The sequence below is a fragment of the Pan troglodytes genome, chromosome 6, assembly GCF_028858775.2.
Source record: "Pan troglodytes isolate AG18354 chromosome 6, NHGRI_mPanTro3-v2.0_pri, whole genome shotgun sequence".
Classification (NCBI taxonomy): Eukaryota; Metazoa; Chordata; class Mammalia; order Primates; family Hominidae; genus Pan; species Pan troglodytes.
In genome coordinates, this window is record NC_072404.2 from 108701010 (window position 1) to 108723437 (window position 22428).

General features: G+C 47.6%; 1 protein-coding gene and 1 long non-coding RNA gene across 2 annotated transcripts in view; one reads left to right on the top strand and one right to left on the bottom strand.

Moving 5' to 3' along the window:
* MYH16 (myosin heavy chain 16) overlaps positions 1–10484 on the top strand; it is a 70958-nt gene extending 60474 nt beyond the window's left edge. The window contains exons 38-43 of the mRNA XM_016957798.3: positions 961–1164; positions 2416–2541; positions 3936–4106; positions 5175–5375; positions 5948–6175; positions 10097–10484. Coding sequence (XP_016813287.2) covers positions 961–1164; positions 2416–2541; positions 3936–4106; positions 5175–5375; positions 5948–6148 — 903 coding nt within the window. The 3' untranslated portion in view covers positions 6149–6175; positions 10097–10484. The remainder of the gene's footprint in view (positions 1–960; positions 1165–2415; positions 2542–3935; positions 4107–5174; positions 5376–5947; positions 6176–10096) is intronic.
* Positions 1–22428, bottom strand: part of LOC129135544 (uncharacterized) — a 35946-nt gene that overhangs the window by 10914 nt on the left and 2604 nt on the right. Inside the window, exon 2 of the long non-coding RNA XR_008536484.2 lies at positions 18645–18852. This is a non-coding gene — a long non-coding RNA (uncharacterized LOC129135544). The remainder of the gene's footprint in view (positions 1–18644; positions 18853–22428) is intronic.

The window sequence follows — 22428 nt, forward strand, 5'->3', positions numbered from 1 at the left end:
CACAAAAAATAAAATTAGCCAGGCATGGTGGTGCTCGTGCCTGTAGTTCCAGCTACTCAGGAGGCTGAGGTGGAAGGATCGCTTGAGCCCAGGAATTGGAGATTGCAGTGAGCTGTGACTACACCACTGCACTCCAACCTGGGTGACAGAGACCCTGTCTCAAAAACAAAACAGAGTGGACAAAACAGACAAACATCCCCATGCAGACAGCAACAAAAATAAAACTGTATTATTAAAACTGGTGATAAGTCCTATGGAGAAATAAGAGGACAGGCCGGGCGCAGTAGCTCACGCCTGTAATCCCAGCACTTTGGGAGGCCGAGGTGGGCAAATCACTTGAGGTCAGGAGTTTGAGACCAGCCTGAGCAACCTGGCAAAACCCCATCTCTACTAAAAATACAAAAATTAGCCAGGTGTGGTGGCAGGCACCTGTAATCACAGGTACTTGGGAAGGTGAGGCAGGAGAATCACTTGAACCCGGGAGGCGGAGATTGCAGTGAGCCGAGATCATGCCATTGAACTCCAGCCTAGGGGACAGAGCAAGACTCTGTCTCAAAAAAAAAAAAAAAAAAAAAAAGAGAGACAGAGAAATAAGAGGACAGAAGAGAGCGGAGGATCAGCCTAGCCAGGATTAGAATATGATTGGCAGAGGTCACTGGGAAGGCCTCCTGGAGAAGGCTGTGCTGGGAACACCAGGTGCTCTATCATCAGGAAAGGTTTGACTTCATGTTGACCTTATGTTAGATAACTTCCTGGGTCCTGGCCCTGCTGGGGCTCCACCATACCATAAACTTCCCAAGACCAGGTCTGTTCCTCACTCTTCTTCTGTGGCCTCCCCGCCTGCCCAGTTTCCTGCTGAACCCAGTCGATAAAGGTCACAGTGCCCTCACGCCTGGCCACCCCCAAGGTGATACCACGGCCCAGTGTATGGGCTGAGGCTGGGTCCCTGTGCCCCCCCAGGACCTGCAGGTCCAGATGGACGAGGATGCCAGGCAGCACGAGGAGCTGCGGGAGCAGTACAACCTGCAGGAGCGGCGCTTGAGCCTGCTGCAGACGGAGCTGGAGGAGGTGCGCTCAGCCCTGGAGGGCAGCGAGCGTTCACGCAAGCTGTTGGAGCAGGAAGTGGTGGAGATCACCGAACGGCACAACGAGATCAACATCCAGGTAGGACAGGGCTCCTGGGTCAGTGCCACTCGCACCCACACTCCGGGGGTTAGGGGGTGCTGGGGTGAGGCCAGGATGGTGCCCAAACCACGTGAGCCCCCCTCAAAACTCAGAGGCAGGCAGTGCACCCCACTCAGCAAATCCTCAAAACTCATCTGCAGAGCTTTTTGTAAAATTGTGACTTAAAAGTCCAGGATATAAAATATATCCCAGCCTGGGCCAGGCACTGTGGCTCATGCCTATAATCCCAGCACTTTGGAAGGCTGAGGTGGGCAGATCACCTGAGGTCAGCAGTTCGAGACCAGCTTGGCCAACATGATGAAACCCCGTCTCTACTAAAAATACAAAAATTGGCCAGGTGTGGTGGCACACACCTGTAATCCCAAGTACTCAGGAGGCTGAAGCAGGAGAATTGCTTGAACCCGGGAGGCGGAAGTTGCAGTGAGCCAAGATCATGCCACTGCACTCCAGCCTGGGTGACAGAGTGACCATCTCAAAAAAAAAAAAAATATATATATATATATATATATACACACACACACACATACACATCCCAACCTGGCCAACATGGTGAAACCCCATCTCTACTAAAAATACAATAATTAGCCATGTGTGGTGATGCATACCATAATCCCAGCTGCTACTTGGGAGGCTGAGGCACAAGAATCACTTGAACCCCGGAGGTCGAGGATGCAGTGACCCAAGATCATGCCACTGCATTCCAGCCTGGGCGACAGAGCGAGACTCTGACTCAAAAATAAAAATAAAATAAAATATATAATCCTGGCCAGGCACAGTGGCTCACGTCTGTAATCCCAGCACTATGGGAGGCAGAGGTGGGAGGACTGCTTGAGGCCAAGAGTTCAAGACCAACCTAGGCAACATAGCCAGACTCTGTCTCTAAAAAACATATGAAAAATTAGTTGGGTGTGGTGGTGTGCATCTGTAGTCCCAGGTACTTGGAAGGCTGAGGTGGGAGGATCGCTTGAGCCTAAGAGATTGAGGCCGCAGTGAGCTGTGATTGCACGACTGCATAATCCAGCCTGAGTAACAGAGCAAGATCCTGCCTAAAAAAAAAAAAAAAAAAAAAAAAGAATGCAGGAGAGGGACCCATACCCCACGCAGAGGGCCCAGGGCCATTTCCTGTTGGGATCTGGCAAGCATGTCTGGCAGAGGTCGTGTTCTTTCCTGGACACAGGAAGGCCCATGCAGACCCCTGGCTCATAGTGATATCTCCATTTCTTCCTCCAGAACCAGAGCCTCCTTGTGGTCAAACGCAAGCTGGAGTCAGATGTCCAGCGCATCTCCAACGAGCATGAGGAGCTCATCAGTGAGTTCCGCTCGACCGAAGAGAGGGCCAAGAAGGCCATGATGGACGTAAGTGCGTGTGCCCCTTGCTGCTGGCAGGCAGGGCCTGGGCGCCTGCTGAGGACCAGGCTGCCTGGGCAGGAAGGCCACCTCCTCCCATCGTGGGCCACTGTGGACCCGAGCATGGTTCCCTGCCAGGGAGAATGTGGCCCTGCTCTGGAGGAGCCCAAGGCTTTTCTAAAAAGCCACACATGTGAAAGTAAGAAAGAATTACAAGCTCTAGGTGATTATGTGAAAGATTATAGCACAAGGCCCGGGGTCTTGCATCAAAGAAGCCATCAAAGTGGGTTCATCTGGGCAGCCTTTTTGGCAATGAGATGCATTAAAACAGCCTTGGGCAAGGCATGGTGGCTCACGCTTGTAATCCCAGCACTTTGGGAGGCCAAGGCAGCAGGACTGCTTGAGGCCATAAGTTCAAGACCAGCCTGGGCAACATAGCAAGACCCTGTCTCTACTAAAAATGTTAAAAATTAGCCGGGCGTCATGGCATGTGCCTGTAGTCCCAGCTACTCAGAAGGCTGAGACAGGAGGATCACCTGAACCCAGGAGTTTGAGGTTGCAGTGAGTCATGATCCCGCCACTGCACTGCAGCCTGGGCGACAGAACAAGACCCTGTCTCAGAACATGAAATAATAACAATAACAATAAAATCAAACAGCCTTGAGGGAAGGGCTAGTAAAAGGAAGATGGATGAGCCCAGGGACGCAGAGGAGGACATTGGTGGATGAGCCTGGGGACGCAGTGGAGGATGTTGGCAGGATATGCCCCCAAGTGCTCTCAGCCCAGTATCCCTTCGGGTGTTCACACCAGCCTCGAGTGGTGGGTTCTGTTTACTCCCCACTTGGAAGATGAAGGAATACAGATTTTCATCATCAGGCTCCTCTCACTTGATCGAAATCTCAGGAGTTCAGGAACATTGCTGGTCTTACTTGTTGCTACCTCCCAAGAGCACAGGCCCATGTCCGGCCCATGGTAGACCCTCATGAACATTTGTAGAATGAATGTAAGGAGAAAGGGACTGAGAGGGGATAAGCAACATGCTGAAGGTCACTCAGGGCCAGACACAGTCCTGGGTCTTCCAACTCCAGAGGCTGTGCTTTTCTCACCCTCCATGCTGTGTCCCTCATGGAGACAGCAGTCAGTAGGGTTTGGCTTGAGTGTGCCCAGCTGCTGGGAGTCTGTGGGGATGGGAGGCATGAGCTTGGCTCCCCCTCCCCTCTCGGGGGCAAAGGGGAGCATAGAGCACCCCTTCCACCAAACCCCAGCAGCATGTCAGCGGGGCTCCCCTTGTCAACCAGTTGGTTTCCTAGAGACCGGGAGACAAGGCCTCACATCTCTCAAAGGAGCTATGAGCCTGGGTAGCACCCAGCTCCAACCCCTGCTCTTCTTTTCCCCACCTGCAGGCTGCCCGCATGGCAGAAGAACTCCGGCAAGAGCAGGACCACTGCATGCACCTGGAGAAGATCAAGAAGAACTACGAGGTCACCATCAAAGACCTGCAAGCCAAGATGGAGGAGGCCGAGCAGCTGGCTCTGAAAGGCGGCAAGCGAACGATCATGAAGCTGGAGGCCAGGGTAAGGGCGATGCAGGGCTCAGCCAAGGGAGGAATGGGGATCTGGCGGGGCGGCGGGTATGTGTGTGAGATGCCTGTCTTTTGCCAAAAACATGTCCTGCATTTGATGAAGAATCGGGTTATGCAACTGTTAAGAAGAAATTGAAAGGACCAGGTGCAGTGGCTCACGCCCGTAATCCTAATACTTTAGGAGGCCAAGGCGGGAGGATCGCTTGAGGCCAGGAGTTTGAGACCAGCCGGGGCAACATAGTGAGACCTCCATCTCTTAAAAAAAAAAAAGAAAGTTAAATTAGCTGGGTATGGTGGCACATGCCTGTAGTCCCAGCTACTCAGGAGGCTGAGTTGGGAGGATTGCTTGAGCCCAGGAGGTTGAGGCTACAGTGAGCTATGATAGCACTACTGCACTTCAGCCTGGGTGACAGAGCCAGACCCTGTCTCAGAAAAAAAGAGAAAAGAAGGAAGGGAGGGAAAGAAAGAGAAAAGGAAATTGAGGGAAGAGCTCTAATTTCTCTCAAGTTCTCCTCTCCTCTTTCCCTCCCTGTCACCTTCCTCCCCAGAATGTCCTTAGCCTCAAGCAGAGCAGTCCCCAATATTCTCCTTGCCTTTTTTTACTAACTGAAAGAAAACAAGCCTTAGTCTTTACCCCATGAAATGCCAGAGCTGGAAGGGTCCAGAAGATTCCATCATTTTGTCTGACTCCCTAACACCCCCATTTCCCAGATGAGGGAATTTGAGGCTCAAGAGAAAGTGTCTGACAACCACAGCATGGCCTATAAAAGCCAGAGCCCACCCAACTCTCCTGTCCAGGGTCCATCCCCTCACCTCTGGGCAGGCGGTGGACACTGCAGCCACAGCGCCCCTGTCTGAGGCCACTGAGCTCTGAAGCTCAAAACCACATGTTCCAGGAGGCTGAGGCAGGAGGATCACTTGAGCGCAGGAGGTCAAGGCTGCAGTAAGCCATGATCACGCCACTGCCCTCTAGCCTGGGCAACAGAGCGGGACCCTGTCAGAAAAACAAAAAACAAAACACACACGTTCGCTCAGCCGCATTTCTCTCTTCCTCCCACAGATCAAGGAACTAGAGACAGAGCTGGATGGGGAACAGAAACAGCACGCGGAGACAGTCAAGACACTGCGTAAGAATGAGCGTCGCCTCAAAGAGCTGGTCTTCCAGACAGAGGAGGACCACAAGACCAATCAGCGCATGCAGGAGCTGGTGGAGAAGCTTCAGAACAAGCTGAAGGTCTACAAGAGGCAGATTGAGGAGGCGGTGGGTGTCCATGCGCCTCCCCACTCCTCCTTCCCTGACTCTTGTTTCTCAGTGCGGGTCGCCAGCCTTGCTGGGAATTAACCACAGGGAAAGAAGCAAGCATTGGCCCTAAGATGACTCTGCGAGGCTCATGTCCATGGTGTTTCCTCCTTGGAATCCAGTGGGAGGGAGGACCAGACACTACACACCAGAGATAAGAACTTGTAAAGAGGCCAGGCATGGTGGCTCATGCCTGTAATCCCAGCACTTTGGGAGGTCGAGGTGGGTGGATCACCTGAGGTCAGGAGTTTGAGACCAGCCTGGCCAACATGGTGAAACCCATCTCTACTGAAAATACAAAAATTAGCCAGGCCTGGTGGCGGGCACCTTAATCCCAGCTACTTGGGAGGCTAAGGCAGGAGAATTGCTGGAACCTAGGAGGTGGAGGTTGCAGCGAGCCGAGATCAGACCACTGCACTCCAGCCTGGGCGACAGAGCGAGACTGTCTCTCAAAAAAAAATTTTTTTTTTAATGCACACTTAACCAGAACCAGCCACGTTTATGCCCCGTTTCCCGCCGTGCCTTTGTCACAGGAGGACCAGGCCAACCAGACCTTGGCTCGATACAGGAAGACGGTGCATGAGCTGGATGACGCTGAGGAGCGGGCTGGCATGGCAGAGACTGCCCTAAACAAGCTGCGCACCAGACACCGCGTGGCCGGCAAGGGCATCACCTCTGTGGAGATCATCCAGGTGTCCAAGACAGGCACCTCGAAAACCCTTTCTGAGGAGTGAGGCCCTCCGTGTCCTAGGCCACAACCGGTAGGTGTGGACTCCACTCTAGACGGTCTCGCTCAGAGCGCTCCTTCCCTGCACTGGCTTTGCTCCTAGTATTGGTACTATGTGACCCAGCCATACTCCCCTTGCTCCCCAGCTCCAGTCTTTGTCACACCCAGTCTCATGCAACAGGAACCCCGAAGCTCTTCCCCTCCTTCTTCAGCTGCAAAACTCCTCTAGAGTGTCACAGCCCTCGGGTGGGGTGCTGTTCACCTGTATCACAGGTGCTGGCCGACCTGATGTTCCCCCATCTGCACAGAAGGCGGTTCCCAAGTGTGATGCCACTTGACACTAGCCTTGGAACCTAGGTGCTTAGTACACAGTCACAGGGACGTCCACAAGCTTATGGCAATGTGTGTTATCTTTCGTGTCCCCCACAATATCATTTTTCACTGGAGATTTCATCAATCCTGGTTGAATTCAGGTCTCTAACACTAAGAAAATGATAATTATCATCACAGCTACCATTTCTTGAACACTGAGTGCAGGTGGGATTTTAAGGAAACAATTTAGTCTTTATTCCCCTTAATTCAGAACTAATCAAGGACAAAAAATATTGGAGATAAATATATAAAAGTTAAAATAGGCTGGGCACAGTGGCTTCTGCCTGTAAATCCTAGTACTTTCAGAGGCCAAGGGGGAAAATGGTTTAAGCCCGGGAGTTCAAGACCAGCCTGGGCAACACAGTGAAACCCTGTCTCTACAAAAATAAAAAAAATTATCCAGGCATGGTGGTGCACACCTGTAGTCCCAGTTACTCCGGAGGCTGAGATAGGAGGATCCCTTGAGCCCAGGAGTCTGAGGTTACAATGATCTAGCATTCCAGCCTGGGCAACACAGTGAGGCCCCATCTCAAAGAAAAAAAAGTCAAAATACTAGTTTTATTTATTTATTTGAGAGTCTCGCTCTGTCACCAGGCTGGAGTGCAGTGGTGGGATTTCGGCTCACTGCAACCTCCGCCTCCCAGGTTCAAGCAGTTCTCCCGAGTAGCTAGGACTACAGGTGCACACCACCATGCCCAGCTAATTTTTGTATTTTTAGTAGAGACGGGGTTTCACCATGTTGGCCAGGATGGTCTCAGTCTCTTGACCTTGTGATCCACCTGCCTCAGCCTCCCAAAGTGCTGGGATTACAGGCATGAGCCACCATGCCTGACCCAAATACCAGTTTTAATATGCCATAATTCTAGATTGAGGATGGGGCTTTAATGTGTGTCCACCATAGGCATCCTCATACTTTGCCTCAAAATTAAAGATACCTGAAACCCCAACTCTACTAAAAATACAAAATTAGCCAGGCGTGATGGCACACGCCTATAATCCCAGCTGCTCGGGAGGCTGAGGCACTAGAATTGCTTGAACCCAGGAGGCACAGGTTGCAGTGAGCCAAGATCGCGTCACTGCACTCCAGCCTGGGTGACAGAGCAAGGCTCTGTCTAAAAAAAAAAACAAAAAAAAAAACAAAACCTGCAGAACTGAACAAATGCAGGCTTGATCCCCGGGGAGTAGCCACTATTCCTAGGAGAGGAACAATCAGAACCCATCATCCCTGGGAGTAGATCTAAAAGGAGAGATTAGATGGGGCTCAGCTCTGCCTTCCTGGTTCCTTATTCCAAAAACAAGATCAACCACTCCTTTTCCCATGGACAGAAGCAAAAGGAAAATGAGGGGTAAGGCACAGAATGTGATTCTGGAGGAGTGGATCCCAAAACATGGTCCTGGGACCAGCAGCATCAGTGTCACCTAGGACATTCTTAGAAATGCCTATTCTTAGGCCTGGCTCCAGACCTACTGCATCAGCAGCTCCGGGGGTGGGCCCAGCATCTGTGATTTAGCAAGCCCTCTAGGTGACTCAGATGTGTGACTGAGTTTGAGAACCACCCAGATACATGGAGCCAGGGTGTGGAGGTTTCTCCTTTAACAAGAGCCAAGTGCTAAGAAAGAAAAGGCAACTGAAAGGGCTGGGCGCAGTGTCTCACGCCTCTAATCCCAACACTTTGGGAGGCCAAGGTGGGAGGATCACTTGAGGCCAGAAGTTCGAGACCAGCCTGGGCAACATAGCAAGACCCTATCTCTACAAAAAAATGTAAAAAATGAGCGTGGTGGTGGCTAAGTGCATGGAAAATGCTTTTCACTCTCTTTTCTACCCTACAAGGTAGGTATAAATATCCCCGTTTGTCAGGTGAGGAAAATGAGCTTGGAGAAGTTTGGTGACTTGCTCGTGGTCACACACACCCTGTGCTATGAAAAGGCAAGTTATCTTTTATTTGAAGTTACTGTGGAGATTGATATGGTTGCCCTCTGTGTGGGATTAATCAGGGCAGCAAAAAATCAAAGACTGGTTCGCTTTGGGAGGTGGGGTGGGGCTGAACCCTAAGCACCGACCTCCATGGCTTCTGGGAATTATATCTGGCCTCACTGAATCAACAGCTTGTTGAATCAGCCCCTAGTGAGGAGGGCAAGTTTCCCTGCTCAGTTACGATTCGCTATCTTTCAGTAATGGCGGTCAGTTTGGGTTTTGGCCAAAAGCGATAACCCCATTGAACTTTGATGTGAAGCTGAGCTTTATCTGACCGTTTGCTTAGGGAGGAGATAAAATATGGGGCACAGAATCTTTTTCTGAATTCTCTAACCCTGAAATAATGGTTAGGTCAGGAAGTTAAGGAAATCAGAAGCTTGTCTCTGCATTAATGTGTTTTGCCTTTCAGGCAAAAACCTGAAAGGGATCCCTCCCAGTGAGCTCTGACCTAGGTGGGAACTACTCATGAGGCTTCCTGTACACCCAGACTCAGAAGGCAGTTCAGCTCCTTCCACTAGGAGTCTTAGGCTCCAGGATTAGACATCCTTTAAAGCAGGTCCCCTGCCCTGGTTTGGCTGGACCTGGTACAATTGCTCTGTCACAGCAAGGATCTACTTCCATGCCATCAGGCTGCCATCCTGCCACCGGCACCCAGAGGTGATGAGGCTGTGCCTCTGGGGTCTACTCTCCATGTCCTGATCCATCCATTTTGTTTTTATTTAATAAGCCAGGCATGATGGCAGGTCCTTGTAATCCCAGCTACTCAGGAGGTTGAGGCAGGAGAATTGCTTGAACCTGTGAGGCAGAGGTTGCAGTGAGCCGAGATTGTGCCACTGCACTCCAGCCTGGGCAACAAGAGTGAGAGTCCGTCTCCAGAAAAATAAAAAAATAAAAAAAAACTGAAAAGAAAAAAAATTAAAAACATAAAAATAAAATATTTTAACAGAAATTTAAGAGAATAAATAAAACCGATCCTTCACCAGGCAGAGGAGAGAAGGGAATTCCAGACAGAAGGCCCAACACACACAAAAGTGCAAAGGTGGGATGTGCACAAGGGCACAGGCTGGCTGGAGTAGATGGGCTCAGGATGAGGCCAGAGAGCTGCAGCGCGGTGGGGGATGAAGCTAGCAGGGTAGGGTAGGCAGGGGTGAGGCTGTGAATGGCTCTACTGGGTGCAAGTATTCCATAAACTCCATAAGGAAACCTTACTAATTTTAAAAATCCATTTGTGGGATAAGACGTGAAGTAGCTTTTCTTTCTTTGGAAGATGGTCACATCACAATAGCAAAACCCCTTGTGACACATCACAGGCAGGCTCTCAGGGAGAGCTCTGTATCCCAGGGCACTGCACTCTGAGCCCACTCAATGACTTTTGTATGGGCACATTATGCCCAAAGGTGTCTCTAAACCCTCAAAACCTCATGCAGAACAAGCTAGGTATAACTCAACAGTATCCATTACTAGGAAGGAAGCCTTTGCAGAAGCTTCCTAGGCATCCCAGGGAGCTGTCTTTCCAGCAAGACAGGAGCAAAGATGTCAGAGCTCCCAGCTCTGACCCACATGGACTTGCTCACCTTGCTCACCATCTCTCTTTCTCTCTCTTTCCAGGGTAATACAGATCTCAACTGCAGTCCATTGAGAGGGAGAAAATATGAAAATGGAAAACGGGGTCTGTCCTGAGAATGTTTACTATGCAAAAGAAAGTGCAAGCCAGGAAGAGACAGGTGGTGAAGAATAAAGAGCGCTATGGTGGAAAATGAGCTTGAGAATGTAAAACCCGCCATTAGAGGAATGAAAATGAGTGGGGCTTCTCTGGAACGGCAGTAAGCATTTGGATGACAGTAATGATGGATCTGTTTCAGTTGAGTTCCTACATGTTCATGTCAAGGACGGAATATGTAATGTCTGTGACCCGGCTGTTCTCTACAAAGAATTCCTCATGTTGACAATGTTAATGTCCCAATATAGCTTAAATAAAAGAAACATTAAAAAAATAGACCAACTGGAGCTTCTTTGCTTTCTTAGAGTCTTGCTCTGTGGCTCGGGCTGGAGTGCAGTGGCACAATCATGGCTCACTGCAGCCTTGAACTCCTGGGTACAGGCAATCTTCCTGCCTCTGCCTCCAGTACAGTACAGTAGCAGTACTGACATGCAGCTATGCCAGGCTTTTATTTTTCTAGAGATGGGTTCTCACTATGTTGCCCTGACAGGTCTTGAATTCTTAGGCTCAAGCAATCCTCCCACCTCAGCATCCCAAAGTGTTGGGATTACAGGCATGAGCCACTACACTAGACTTAGAGCTTGTTTTTAAATGGAGAAATTTTCTTTTCCTAAGACTTATCCAAAGGCAATTTTTACCACTGCCATACAAAAAAGTTTTGTTGCATCCCTATATACTAATTCACAGGCTTGCTTCTACTGGAAACCATGAAAACAATACAGTCTTGGTGAAGTTCTTTCCAAATTTTGAAAGTCTGTATCAGAGAAATGAAAACAAACTAGGTTTCTTAAAGCCAAGAAAGTTACGGAATCTCCGGAGCAGGTCAAGTCCATCCAAGCTAATGCTCCACATGGCCCCTGCACGTTCCACCTCATCTCCCAGGATGTCCAGACACCAGTGGGTCAGCTCCGTGAGGGCAGGCAGTTAGCTGTTTTGTTCACTACTATATCCTCAGCAACTAGAGACTACCAGGGCTGAAGTGTGCACATAGTAAACACATATAGAGTAAATGAAAGAATGAGCTGCCTCCCAGGGTAGTGTCCTTCCTGACATTGCCAGAAAGTTCTTCCTTCAATCCAGATGAGACCTGCCCCCCGGTGGCATCTGCATGCTGACCTGCTATTTCTTTCTTTTTTTAATTTTTTTGAGACAGTCTCACTCTGTCACCCAGGCTGGAGTGCAATGGCGCGATCTCGGCTCACTGCAACCTCCGCCTCCCGGGTTCAAGCGGTTCTCCTGCCTCAGCCCCCCAAGTAGCTGAGATTACAGGCATGCACCACCATGCCTGGCTAATTTTTGTATTTTTAGTAGAAACGGGGTTTCACCATGTTGGCCAGGCTGGACTCAAACTCCCGACCTCAGGTGATCCCCCCGCCTCAGCCACCCAAAGTGCTGGGATTACAGGCATGAGCCACTGGCCCCGGCCGCTGACCTGGTGTTTCTACCCAAAGCCCTACAGAACAACCTTCATGGAAGTCAGTTCTCAAAATAGGTCCCTACAATTTTTCTCTTCTTTAGGCTGAACATTCCTGAGTCTGTCAACCCTCCCTCCTGTGGCAGGGTTTCCGTTGTGATCTTCTAATACTCCTCGACCCTTTCCTTTCCTTGCCCTCCTAGTCTTTGGAGAGCTGTGGTGGGGGCAGCGCCATGAGGGAGGGCTCCCTGCCAGTTCCCAGACCTCAGAACACACTGGCTCTCTGGGAATGGCGTGTCTTCCAGCATTCTGACCTCTCTCCAATCTGTTGGCAGGCAGAAATCACTGTCTGGGGTGGTGGAGAGAGGAACACTACTTCTTTGGTGGGTCCCTCTCCACCTTCACACAAGGGCACATCACACCTGTGATAGTTCTGAACTTGGCACTCTCGGCTGGGCAAGGTGGTTCATTCCTGTGATTCCAGAACTTTGGGGGGCCGAGGCAGGAGGATCACTTGAGGCCAGGAATTCAAGACCAACCTGGGCAACATATTGAGACCCTGTCTCTACAAAAAATGTAAAAATTAGCCAACCATGGTGGTGCACGCCTGTAGTCCCGGTTACTTGGGAGCCTGAAGGAGGATCACTTGAGCCCGGGAGGTCGAGGCTGCAGTGAGCTCTGATGGCATCACTGCACTCCAGCCTAGGTGACAAAGCGAGACCCTATCTCAAAAAAATAAACAACTGGGCGTTCTCTAGTCGGAGCCCTGGAGGGAACTTTGGTTCCTTCTATGCAATTGGACCAAATGTGATAACACTGCCCTCTGGTGGCAGGGTCTCTAACTGCTGCGTGTGGATTTCCCGGGAGACACCAAATCACAGAATCTTAGAATTGTGTATTACAAAATTCTAGGGCTGGAAGGGGCATTTAAAGGGCATCTAGACCAATTCTGAAGCAGCTGGGGATTCCCCCCCATAATATCCCTGAAAAAAATGATAATCCAACTTCTATGTGAACCTTCCCAGTGAAAAAAGGCAGCCCATTCCAGTTTTTAGTTTTGTTTTGAGACAAAACAAAACCAAAACCAGGGTCTTACTCTGTTGCCCAGACTGGAGTGCAGTGGTGTGATAGCTCACTGCAGCCTCAATCTCCCAGGTTCAAGGGACCCTCCCATCTCAGCCTCCTAAGTAACTTGGACTACAGGTGCACACCACCACACCCAGCTGATTTTTTTTGTTTTTTGTAGAGATGGGGTCTCACTATGTTGCCCAGACTAGCTTTTAACTCCTGGGCTCAAGTGATTCTCCCACCTTGGCATCCCAAAGTGCTGGGATTACAGGTGTGAGCCATTGTGCCCGGCCCCATTCCAGTTTTGACTAATGATCATGGTCAAAAAGTCCCACTTAATATTGAATGAGAATGTATGTCCCTGCATTTTGCCCTTACTTTGCTCCAGCCTTCACCTCTATAATCACATAAGTCAAATCTGTACCCTCTGAAGTCAGACAGATACAGGTTCCACTTTCCCGGCAGTGTGACTTTGCAATTAGACACTTGCCCAGTTTCTCCTAGCATTCCGTAGGACTTCAACACTTGTCCTCCGGCTAGGGATTTGTCATGAAAAGGTCAACCTTGAGTTATGGTTGAATCAAAGGCTAAAAGGGAACCTGTCAGCTATTATAAGGGACTCTTCTTTCCACTTCTTCCTGAGCCCTGGCTTAGGCTAATAAAAAATGTGTTCTGTAGCTTTGCAGTAATACTTCCATAAAACTTCCCTCTACAGATGTTTTTTGTTTGTTTTTGTTTTTTTGAGACGGAGTTTTGCTCTTGTTGCCCAGGCTGGAGTACAATGGCACAATCTCAGCTCACTGCAACCTCCACCTCCCAGGTCCAAGTGATTCTCAAGCCTCAGCCTCCCAAGTAGCTGGGATTACAGGCGCCCACCACCACACCTGGCTAATTTTTGTATTTTTAGTAGAGATTTTTAGAGAGATTTAGTTTCACCATGTTGCCCAGGCTGGTCTCGAACTCCTGATCTCAGGTGACATGCCCGCCTCGGCCTCCCAAAGTGGTGGGATTACAGGTGTGAGCCACTGTGCCTGGCCTACAGATGTTTTTAAAAACCAACTTTAAATAAGGCAGCAATAAAGTAACCAGACTAAAGGGAGAAATGCATTATGGGAATTAGGTCTGGTGATCAGAAAGGCTCCCGTAGGAGTAGGTACAGGGTGCTACAGGAGAGGCACTCGGCCCAGTCTTGGAGGATAAACGAATGTGTCTGGAAGAAGTCATGTCTCTGCTGAAGCTTAAGGGTGAGTAGGAGTTAGGCATCCAGGGGAGAGAGGGCTTGTGGGAAGAAGAGTGGGAGAGCAGGAGGTAGGTAGGGTGTGTCAGCTAAGAGTGTGCTTGGCTGCAGGTGGCAGCACACTGAGCCAACAATGGCATACGTGGCAGAGACATTTAACAATCTCACACACACACACACCCCACCCCGCCCCGGCAGATGGTTTCAGAATGAGTGCGGTGTGAAAGCGCCAGGTCTCCACCTTTCCATCCTGCAGCATCCTTGGGCCTGTCAAGGTGATTGCCAACAGCGTTAGGCATCATATCTTCCCCTGCCATGTTTAAGCTAGTAAAAAGATAAGGGCTGGGTGCTGTGGTTCATGCTTGTAATCCCAGCACTTTGGGAGGCTGAGGCGGGCGGATCATGAGGTCAGGAGATCAAGACCATCCTGGCTAATGCGGTGAAACCCCGTCACTACTAAAAATACAAAAAACTAGCCAGGCATGGTGGCGGGTGTCTGTAGTCCCAACTACTCAGGAGGCTGAGGCAGGAGAATGGCATGAACCGAGGAGGCGGAGCTTGCAGTGAGCGGAGAACTTACCATCTCTTTTTTTTTTTTTTTTTTTTTTTTTTGAGACGGAGTCTCCCTCTGTGCCCAGGCTGGAGTGCAGTGGCACGATCTCGGCTCACTGCAACCTCCACCTCCCGGGTTCACGCCATTCTCCTGCCTCAGCCCCCCCAAGTAGCTGGGACTACAGGCGCCCGCCACCACACCCGGCTAATTTTTTTGTATTTTTAGTAGAGACGGGGTTTCACCGTGTTAGCCAGGATGGTCTCGATCTCCTGACCTTGTGATCCGCCTGCCTCGGCCTCCAAAGTGCTGGGATTACAGGCGTGAGCCACCATGCCCGGCCTGAACTTGCCATCCTTTTATCAAGGAGTACATTTTTTTCCAGAAGCTCCCCATGAAACGAACTTGTGAGTGTTGATTGGCAGAAATTGATGGCACACGGCCATCCCAAAACCAATTAGTGGCAAGTGGGAATGGGCTTGCTGTATTAGACATGGACCAATCGTGGTTCACTCCCTGGACTTGGGGAGGGCCTAGCTTCCCTGAAAGCCATCAGAACAAAAGTAGGGAAGCCAAGTAGGGAAAGGTGTTGTGTGGGCAGCCAGTGTCTACCACATAGACGACGTGGTCAGAGACAAAGGTGATAGACCACAGAGACCTCTGTGACTTGTTATGGAGTGCAGACTTTATTCTAAGGGTGAAAGAGATGTGTCCGATGGTTTCCTCATGATCCGATTCAGGTCCTGTATATAATGTAGGTGAAGTTGTATCTCACCTACTGCAGCACACTGGAAGATACATGATGTCAACCTAAACTCTGTTCGTGATGTCAACTGTGATCACTTGATTAAGGTGTCCACCTCCATCAAGGAACATTCTAGAAAATAACTGGTGTGGGCTGTTTAAGACTCCCAACTCCAACATTCTAGAAAACAACTGGTGTGGGCTGTTTAAGTCTCCCAACTCCAACTCCCCAGGTGCCGTGGCTCATGCCTGTAATCCCAGCACTTTGGAAAGCTGAGGCGGGCAGATCACGAGGTCAGGAGTTCAAGACCAGCCTGACCAACATGGTGAAACCCCCGTCTCTATTAAAAATACAAAAATTAGCCAGGTGTGGTGGCACACGCCTATAATCCTAGCTACTCAGAAGGCTTGAATCGCTTGAACCCAGGAGGCGGAGGAGGTTGTAGTGAGCCGAGATTGCACCACTGCACTCCAGCCTGGGTGACGGAGCAAGACTTTGTTTCAAAAAAAAAAAAAGACTCCCAATTTCACAAAAGCCAAAAACAAAAAAAAAGGCTGAGGACCTTGTCTCTAGTCCCAGCTACTTGGGATACTTGGGAGGCTGAGGCAGGGTCACTTGGGCCCAGGAGTTCAAGGCTGTGGTAGCTATGATCGCACCTGTGAATAGCCACTGCACTCTACCCTGAGCAACACAGCAAGACCCCATCTCAAAAAAAAAAAAAAAAAAAAGACTGAGGTGAAGAACTGTTCCAGATTAGACTAAAGAAAGATAAGAACTAAGTGCAACAATTGATCTCAGACTGGCTCCAGGATTGCGGGGGGAAAAAAAAAAAAGCTAGAAAGGACATTATTGACCAGGCACAGTGGCTCACACCTGTGATCCCAGCACTTTGGGTGCCTGATGCAGGCAGATCACTTGAGTCCAGGAGTTTGAGACCAGCCTGGGCAACATGGTGAAGTTCCATCTCTACTAAAAATACAAAAATTAACCAGGCATAGTGGCCTGCAACTGTAATCCCAGTTACTCAGGTGGTTGAGGCACGAGAATCGCTTGAACCCTGGAGGCAGAGGTTGCAGTGAGCTGAGATTGCACCACTGCACTCCAGCCTGGGCAACAGAGCAAGACTGTCCGAAAAATGAAAAAAAAAAAATTTTTTTTAAGTAAAAAAAGGCATTATTGGCACAAGTGAAATTTGAATATAAACTTATAACTAACATATTAATTTGTTATATTAAGATTTGTAACTAACATATTTATTATTATAGTAAATAACATTGAATTAATGTTAACATATTTATTATTATAGTAAATAACATTGAATTAATGTTAAATGTCCTAAATTTAATTGTATTACAGTTGTAAAAGAGAACTTCCATGTTCTCCAGAGATACATACTGAAGTATGAGGAGTGAAGAGTCTCATGTCTGTGACTTACAAAATGACTCAACAAATAATTATATCACTATTACTATTACACAGATACACATATTATATATATATATATATGAGAGAGAGAGAAAGCAAATGTGACAAAATGTTCACAAGTGGTAAATTTAAGGAAACAGGTATATTGATATTCATTATTCTCACATATTTTGCAACTTTTCTGTAGGTTTGAAAGTTTTTAAGGAAAAAAAGAAATACATAGGAGGTGGAGGTGCTATGACTTGGTAACTAACTTCCTGGGGGCCATTAATCAATCTGTGGTGGATGATGATACCTTGGTCTGAGAGGTAGAGGAGAGCAGAATCTGAGGTGGGGAGCAGAGGCAAACATCAGGTTTGACATCAATTGAACTGAGGTGGGAGGTGATGAGACACCAGGTGGAGACTCTCAGGAGCAGTATGAATTAACAGGGGTCAGGAACAAACTGAGACGCAGATCTGCAGGTTGGCAGTCTATGGGTGGTGGCTGAAGCCAAGAGCTTGTGAGATCACCTAGAGGGCAGGTGTGGATGGGCCCATATTCTTGGGCTCACTTGCACTTAAGATCTGGGTGCAGAAGTAAGAATCAAGCAAGAATGGTTACGCTCATGAGCAAACCAGCTATTTCATTCAGGGTTCCTATAAAAATAACCATTAGACTTGCGATTTTCTACCACTTTAAATCTCCTCCTAGAGACACTCTTGTATTGGTTAACTTCTCTCCAGGTGGGGGATTACGAGGCTTTTGTCAACATCTTCCTTGGGAGCATGATATGGTAAGAAGCCTACAAATACATTTGTGATATAAGCATGCAAAACAGAGGTACACTATATGCTACAATTAGAACTACGATCCTCCCAGGTTAATTCATTCCTGAAAACAATTCTCAGATCAAATAAGCCCATATGAAGTTATTTTAAATGAGAAAATAGGAATGTATTCCTAGCCTGTGCAGAAACTCCAGTTTCTCCAAATATCACTAAAACCCTCTCAAACATCTATAAAACAATCCTCCAAACATTTCTGCATAATATAAACATTTAAACATGAATTATCTAATTATTTAACACTTAATGAACTCCATGGTGATTACGTTTGCAATAGTACACAATGATATGCACTCTATTGAATGAGAATTAGATATCCTCCCCAACCTGCAACTAACATGTACAGTAAAGCAAACAACAACATAATAGTGAGTTGAAGATAGATAATTAAACGCAACAAGATTTAGCAAACTGAAATGGACAAATGGGATTTTTTTTTTTAATGGCTACTTGCCGAATGATTCTGATAATGGAGCACTGGGGCAACAGACAACCCTCCCATTAGTGATAATTAGAAAAGTGGGCAAAATATACAAAATATCTACTCAAAGATAAGAGAGCACTAATGAGGTAGTAAATACCTACCAGGTCAATGTCCAAGAGAACAGAGTATGTAAGAGAGTGAGCCCATCAGCAGGACTGTTTTACCCCAAGGGCTACTTGGTGATTCCAGAACAGGTGGCTGAGAGCCTAAGCAGTACTTGTTTTTTTTTTGTTTTTTTTTTTTTTTTTTGAGAAGGAGTCTCGCTCTGTCGCCCAGGCTGGAGTGCAATGGTGCCATCTCAGCTCACTGCAACCTCCACTTCCCAGGTTCAAGAGATTCTCCTGCCTCAGCCTCTGGAGTAGCTGGAATTACAGGTGTGCGCCACCACGCCCAGCTAATTTTTGTATTTTCAGTAGATACAGGGTTTCACCATGTTGGCCAGGCTGGTCTTGAACTCCTGATCTCAGGTGATCCACCCACCTTGACCTCCCAAAGTGCTGGGATGACAGGTGTGAGCCACCACATCCAGCCCTAAGCAGTACTTTTGACAGCCTTTCAGGGGTCTGGGGCCCTCCAAGGTTGGGGAGTCTTAGGAAATACCTGTTATACTAGTCAGGATTCTCCAGAGAAACAGAACAAATAGGAGATATTAGATAGAGATATAAAGAGATGGAAAATTGACTCACACAATTATGAAGGCTGGCAAGTCCAAAATCTGCAGAGCCAGTGTACCAGTTCAAATCTGAAGGCTGGAAGCTTCTGCAGAACCAGAAAAGGCCAATGTTCTAGTTCAAAGGACTCACTTGAACCCAGGGTTTGAGGCTATAGTAGCTATGATCACACCTGTGAATAGCCACTGCACTCCACCCTGGGCAACACAGCAAGACCCCATCTCTAAAAAAAAAAAAAAAGAAACACTGAGGTGAAGATCTGTTCCAGATCAGACTAAAGAAACAAAAATTAAGTGCAACAATTGATCTTGGATTGGCTCCAGGATTGAGAAAAAAAAAAAGCCATCAGGAAGGAGAATATTCTCTTACTCAGGAGAGGGTCAGCCTTTTGTTCTATTCAAGCCTTCAACTGATTGGATGAGGCCCACCCACATTAGGGAGGCCAATCTGCTTTATTCAATCTACTGATCTAAAAGTCAACCTCACCCAAAAGTATCCTCACAGAAACACCCAGAATCCTGTTTGACCAAATATCTGGGCACCCTGTGGCCTAGTCAAGTTGACACATAAAATGATCCAAGTGTGACATAATAAGAAATATAGGCCGGGCACAGTGGCTCACACCTGTAATCCCAGCACTTTGGGAGGCCAAGGTGGATCACTTGAGGTCAGGCGTTCGAGACCATCCTGGCCGACATGGAGAAATCCCATCTCTACTAAAAATACAAAAAATTAGCTGGGCATGATGACACACGCCTATAGTCCCAGCTACTCGGGAGGCTAAGGCAAGAGAATCGCTTGAACCTGGGAGGCGGACGTTGCAATGAGCCGAGATCACGCCACTGCACTCCAGCCTGGGCGACAGAGCGAGACTCCATCTCAAAAAACAAAAAAAGAAATATCTATTTTGTTTCTGACACAGAGCTTTTAAAATTGTTATACTACCCTGTATAATAGGGGTGAGAGGAACATCTTTTTTTTTTTTTTTTTTTTGAGACAGTCTCATTGTATCCCCCAGGCTGGAGTGCAGTGGGGCGATCTCAGCTCATTGCAACCTCTGCATCTCCGGTTCAAGCGATTCTCCTGCCTCAGCTTCCCGAGTAGCTGGGATTACAGGCGCCTGCCACCACACCAGGCTAATCTTTGTATTTTTAGCAGAGACAGGGTTTTGCCGGGTCAGCCAGGCTAGTCTCGAATGCCTGACCTCAGGTGATCCACCCACCTCAGCCTCCCAAAGTGCCTGGATTACAGGCTGTGAACCAACGTGCCCAGCCTAACGTCTTTTGTTATAATATTTGGTCTTAGCTCCCAGTTCCTCACGTAGGAGCTTTTAAGCCCCTTGGAATCTCTGGAGTGGTAAGTGTCTTTTTGTATGCTAATGACATGACTGGTGGATGAGGGTGCTAGATGGCTCCAGAACGAAACTAATTGCCAGAGGAACCAACTCTGTGATTAGAGGGTAGGAATTTTCAGTCCCACCCCTCCACCTCCAGGGATGAGAGGAGCTGGAGATTTATTTCAATTACCAATGGCCAGTGATTTAATCAATCATGCCTACATTATAGAACATCCATAAAAACCTTAAATGATGAGGTTTGGAGAGCATCTGGGCTAGAGAACACGTGGTGGTGCTGGGAGGGTGGTGTGCCCAGAGGATATGGAAGCTCTGTGTCCCTTCCCACACACCTTGTACTTGTCCATCAGTAACTGAAACATCTTTTGTTATAATATTTGGTCTTAGCTCCCAGTTCCTCACACAGGAGTTTTTAAGACCTTTGCAATCTCTGGAGTGATAAGTGTGTCTCTCTATGCTAATGAAATGACTGGTGGATGAGGGTGCTAGATGGCTCCAGAATGATTTTATTAAAATAATCTAAGCTTGCATAACATGGAAAAATGTGTCGGTAACAAAATGTCTAAGTGGCTCTGGCCTTGAGGAGATTTACAGGTTCATGGGTTACAGATTTCACTTATTAAATTAGGTAAGTAACACAGGGAATTCCCAAGTCTGCTTGTATGATTGTCTTACAAGTATGGTATTTGCGATAATATGCTATTTATACACACCACCTGAGACTACCCTGTGCCCCTAGACATCCCGTGACTGGTCCCATCTCTGTCCTATGGAAATGAACTGAGTGAGCAGTGGAAAAATCCACATGCACTTTTCAGTTCACCTGTATTGAACTCTACAAAATCCTTTCCATAGGAAGTTTTCCTCACTGGGAACATACCCAGCAATTAGGACAATATCTAAAGCATAAGGATTATTGTAAACTAATAACACACAATATGCATTAATAGTTTTGTCCTTTTGTTTGTTTATAGCTTTTATTGGCATTGATTCAGTATTTCCAACAGTTTTTTTGGTGACTAGATGGCAGGCATTATTGGAAGATCTGCAGTAATTGTTCACCATTTCAGCTGTTGGCACAACAAGCAAGAAACAATCTTCTTACTCTCCAACTCCACATTCCAGTTATTAAATCAAGCTCTCCTGAGAAGGAAATCCTTACGCCTTTACAAACATGTAACCTTCCTAAACTATGATGGATTATGTTCCTGATGTGTTTATATAAGCCCCACCTTCCATTCTCAACTAGCAGTAACCTCTGTGTCCTTTGACATCCAAATTGTTTTCTTTCATTCATTTGCACTTTCATTCAACGAATGTTAACCAGGACCTTCCAGGTTCAAGGTATTGTGCATTTCCTTTTATTTAAAATTATTTTAGCAGCATCCCTGGTCTAAAAATAAGATAAAATATTTTGTGGACTGGTCATATCCTAATCTCTAAGTTACTTGAGAACAGAAGGATCTTACTCTACTCTTATTAACACAATAGTTGGCACTTGGTGAGTATTTATTAAATATTTGATGCCTTGAATCTTGACCAAATTCTAATTCAACTCAATTCCAATTCCAATTCCAATCCAATCAGCAAAGCAAACAAAATCAGCCCACGGTAGTGTCCAAGCCCTCCCTCTCTTCCATTGCCCACTTCTAAGTACCACCTTCCCTGGCACTAATTGTTAAGTCTAATTAGGGAAAAGGAGTCAGGATGGTGGGAGCAGGGGGAAGCAAAAAGAAGCAGGTAAACTACAAGTCTGCCATTCTTTATGGTCCAGACACACAGCCCTCCTCTGCAAATAACTCACAATCTTCCTGCGCCCAACAATTACAGCATAAACACTATTCCATAAAATCCCCAGCAAGCCTTTCTTTGCAGTTGGCTGCTCTTCTGCTGATTCTGCCTGTTGCCTTCTCGTACCTTCCTACTTTCTCTAACAAATCTGCCTTTATCTACAACTGTCTTGGTAAATCCTTTTACCCACGTACCACCAGCCCAGACAGCTGCCCCTCACCCATGATACTAATTTTTTAAAAGGTTGAGTCTGCATTTTGGATACTACATCACACATGCCTTAAAAACAAACATTAAAAGTAACTCACCCTCCTTAGAACCCTGATGGTTGGCTTTTATAGCAGGGCACGATGGTATAACCAGTAAGGCCAGAGCAGGTGGCCAGCCCCCCAACCCTCCCTGCCTTGTATCAAAACCCTCAGGTTTCAGGCCAGGCATGGTGGCTCATGCCTGTAATCCCAGCACTTTAGGAGGCCAAGGTGTGTGGATCACTTGAGGCCAAGAGTTCAAAACCAGCCTGGCCAACATGGCAAAATCCCATCTTTACTAAAAATACAATAATTAGCTAGGTGTGGTGGCACGCGCCTGTAATCCCAGCTACTCAGGAGGCTGAGGCATGAGAAACGGTTGAACCAGGGAGGTGGAGGTTGCAGT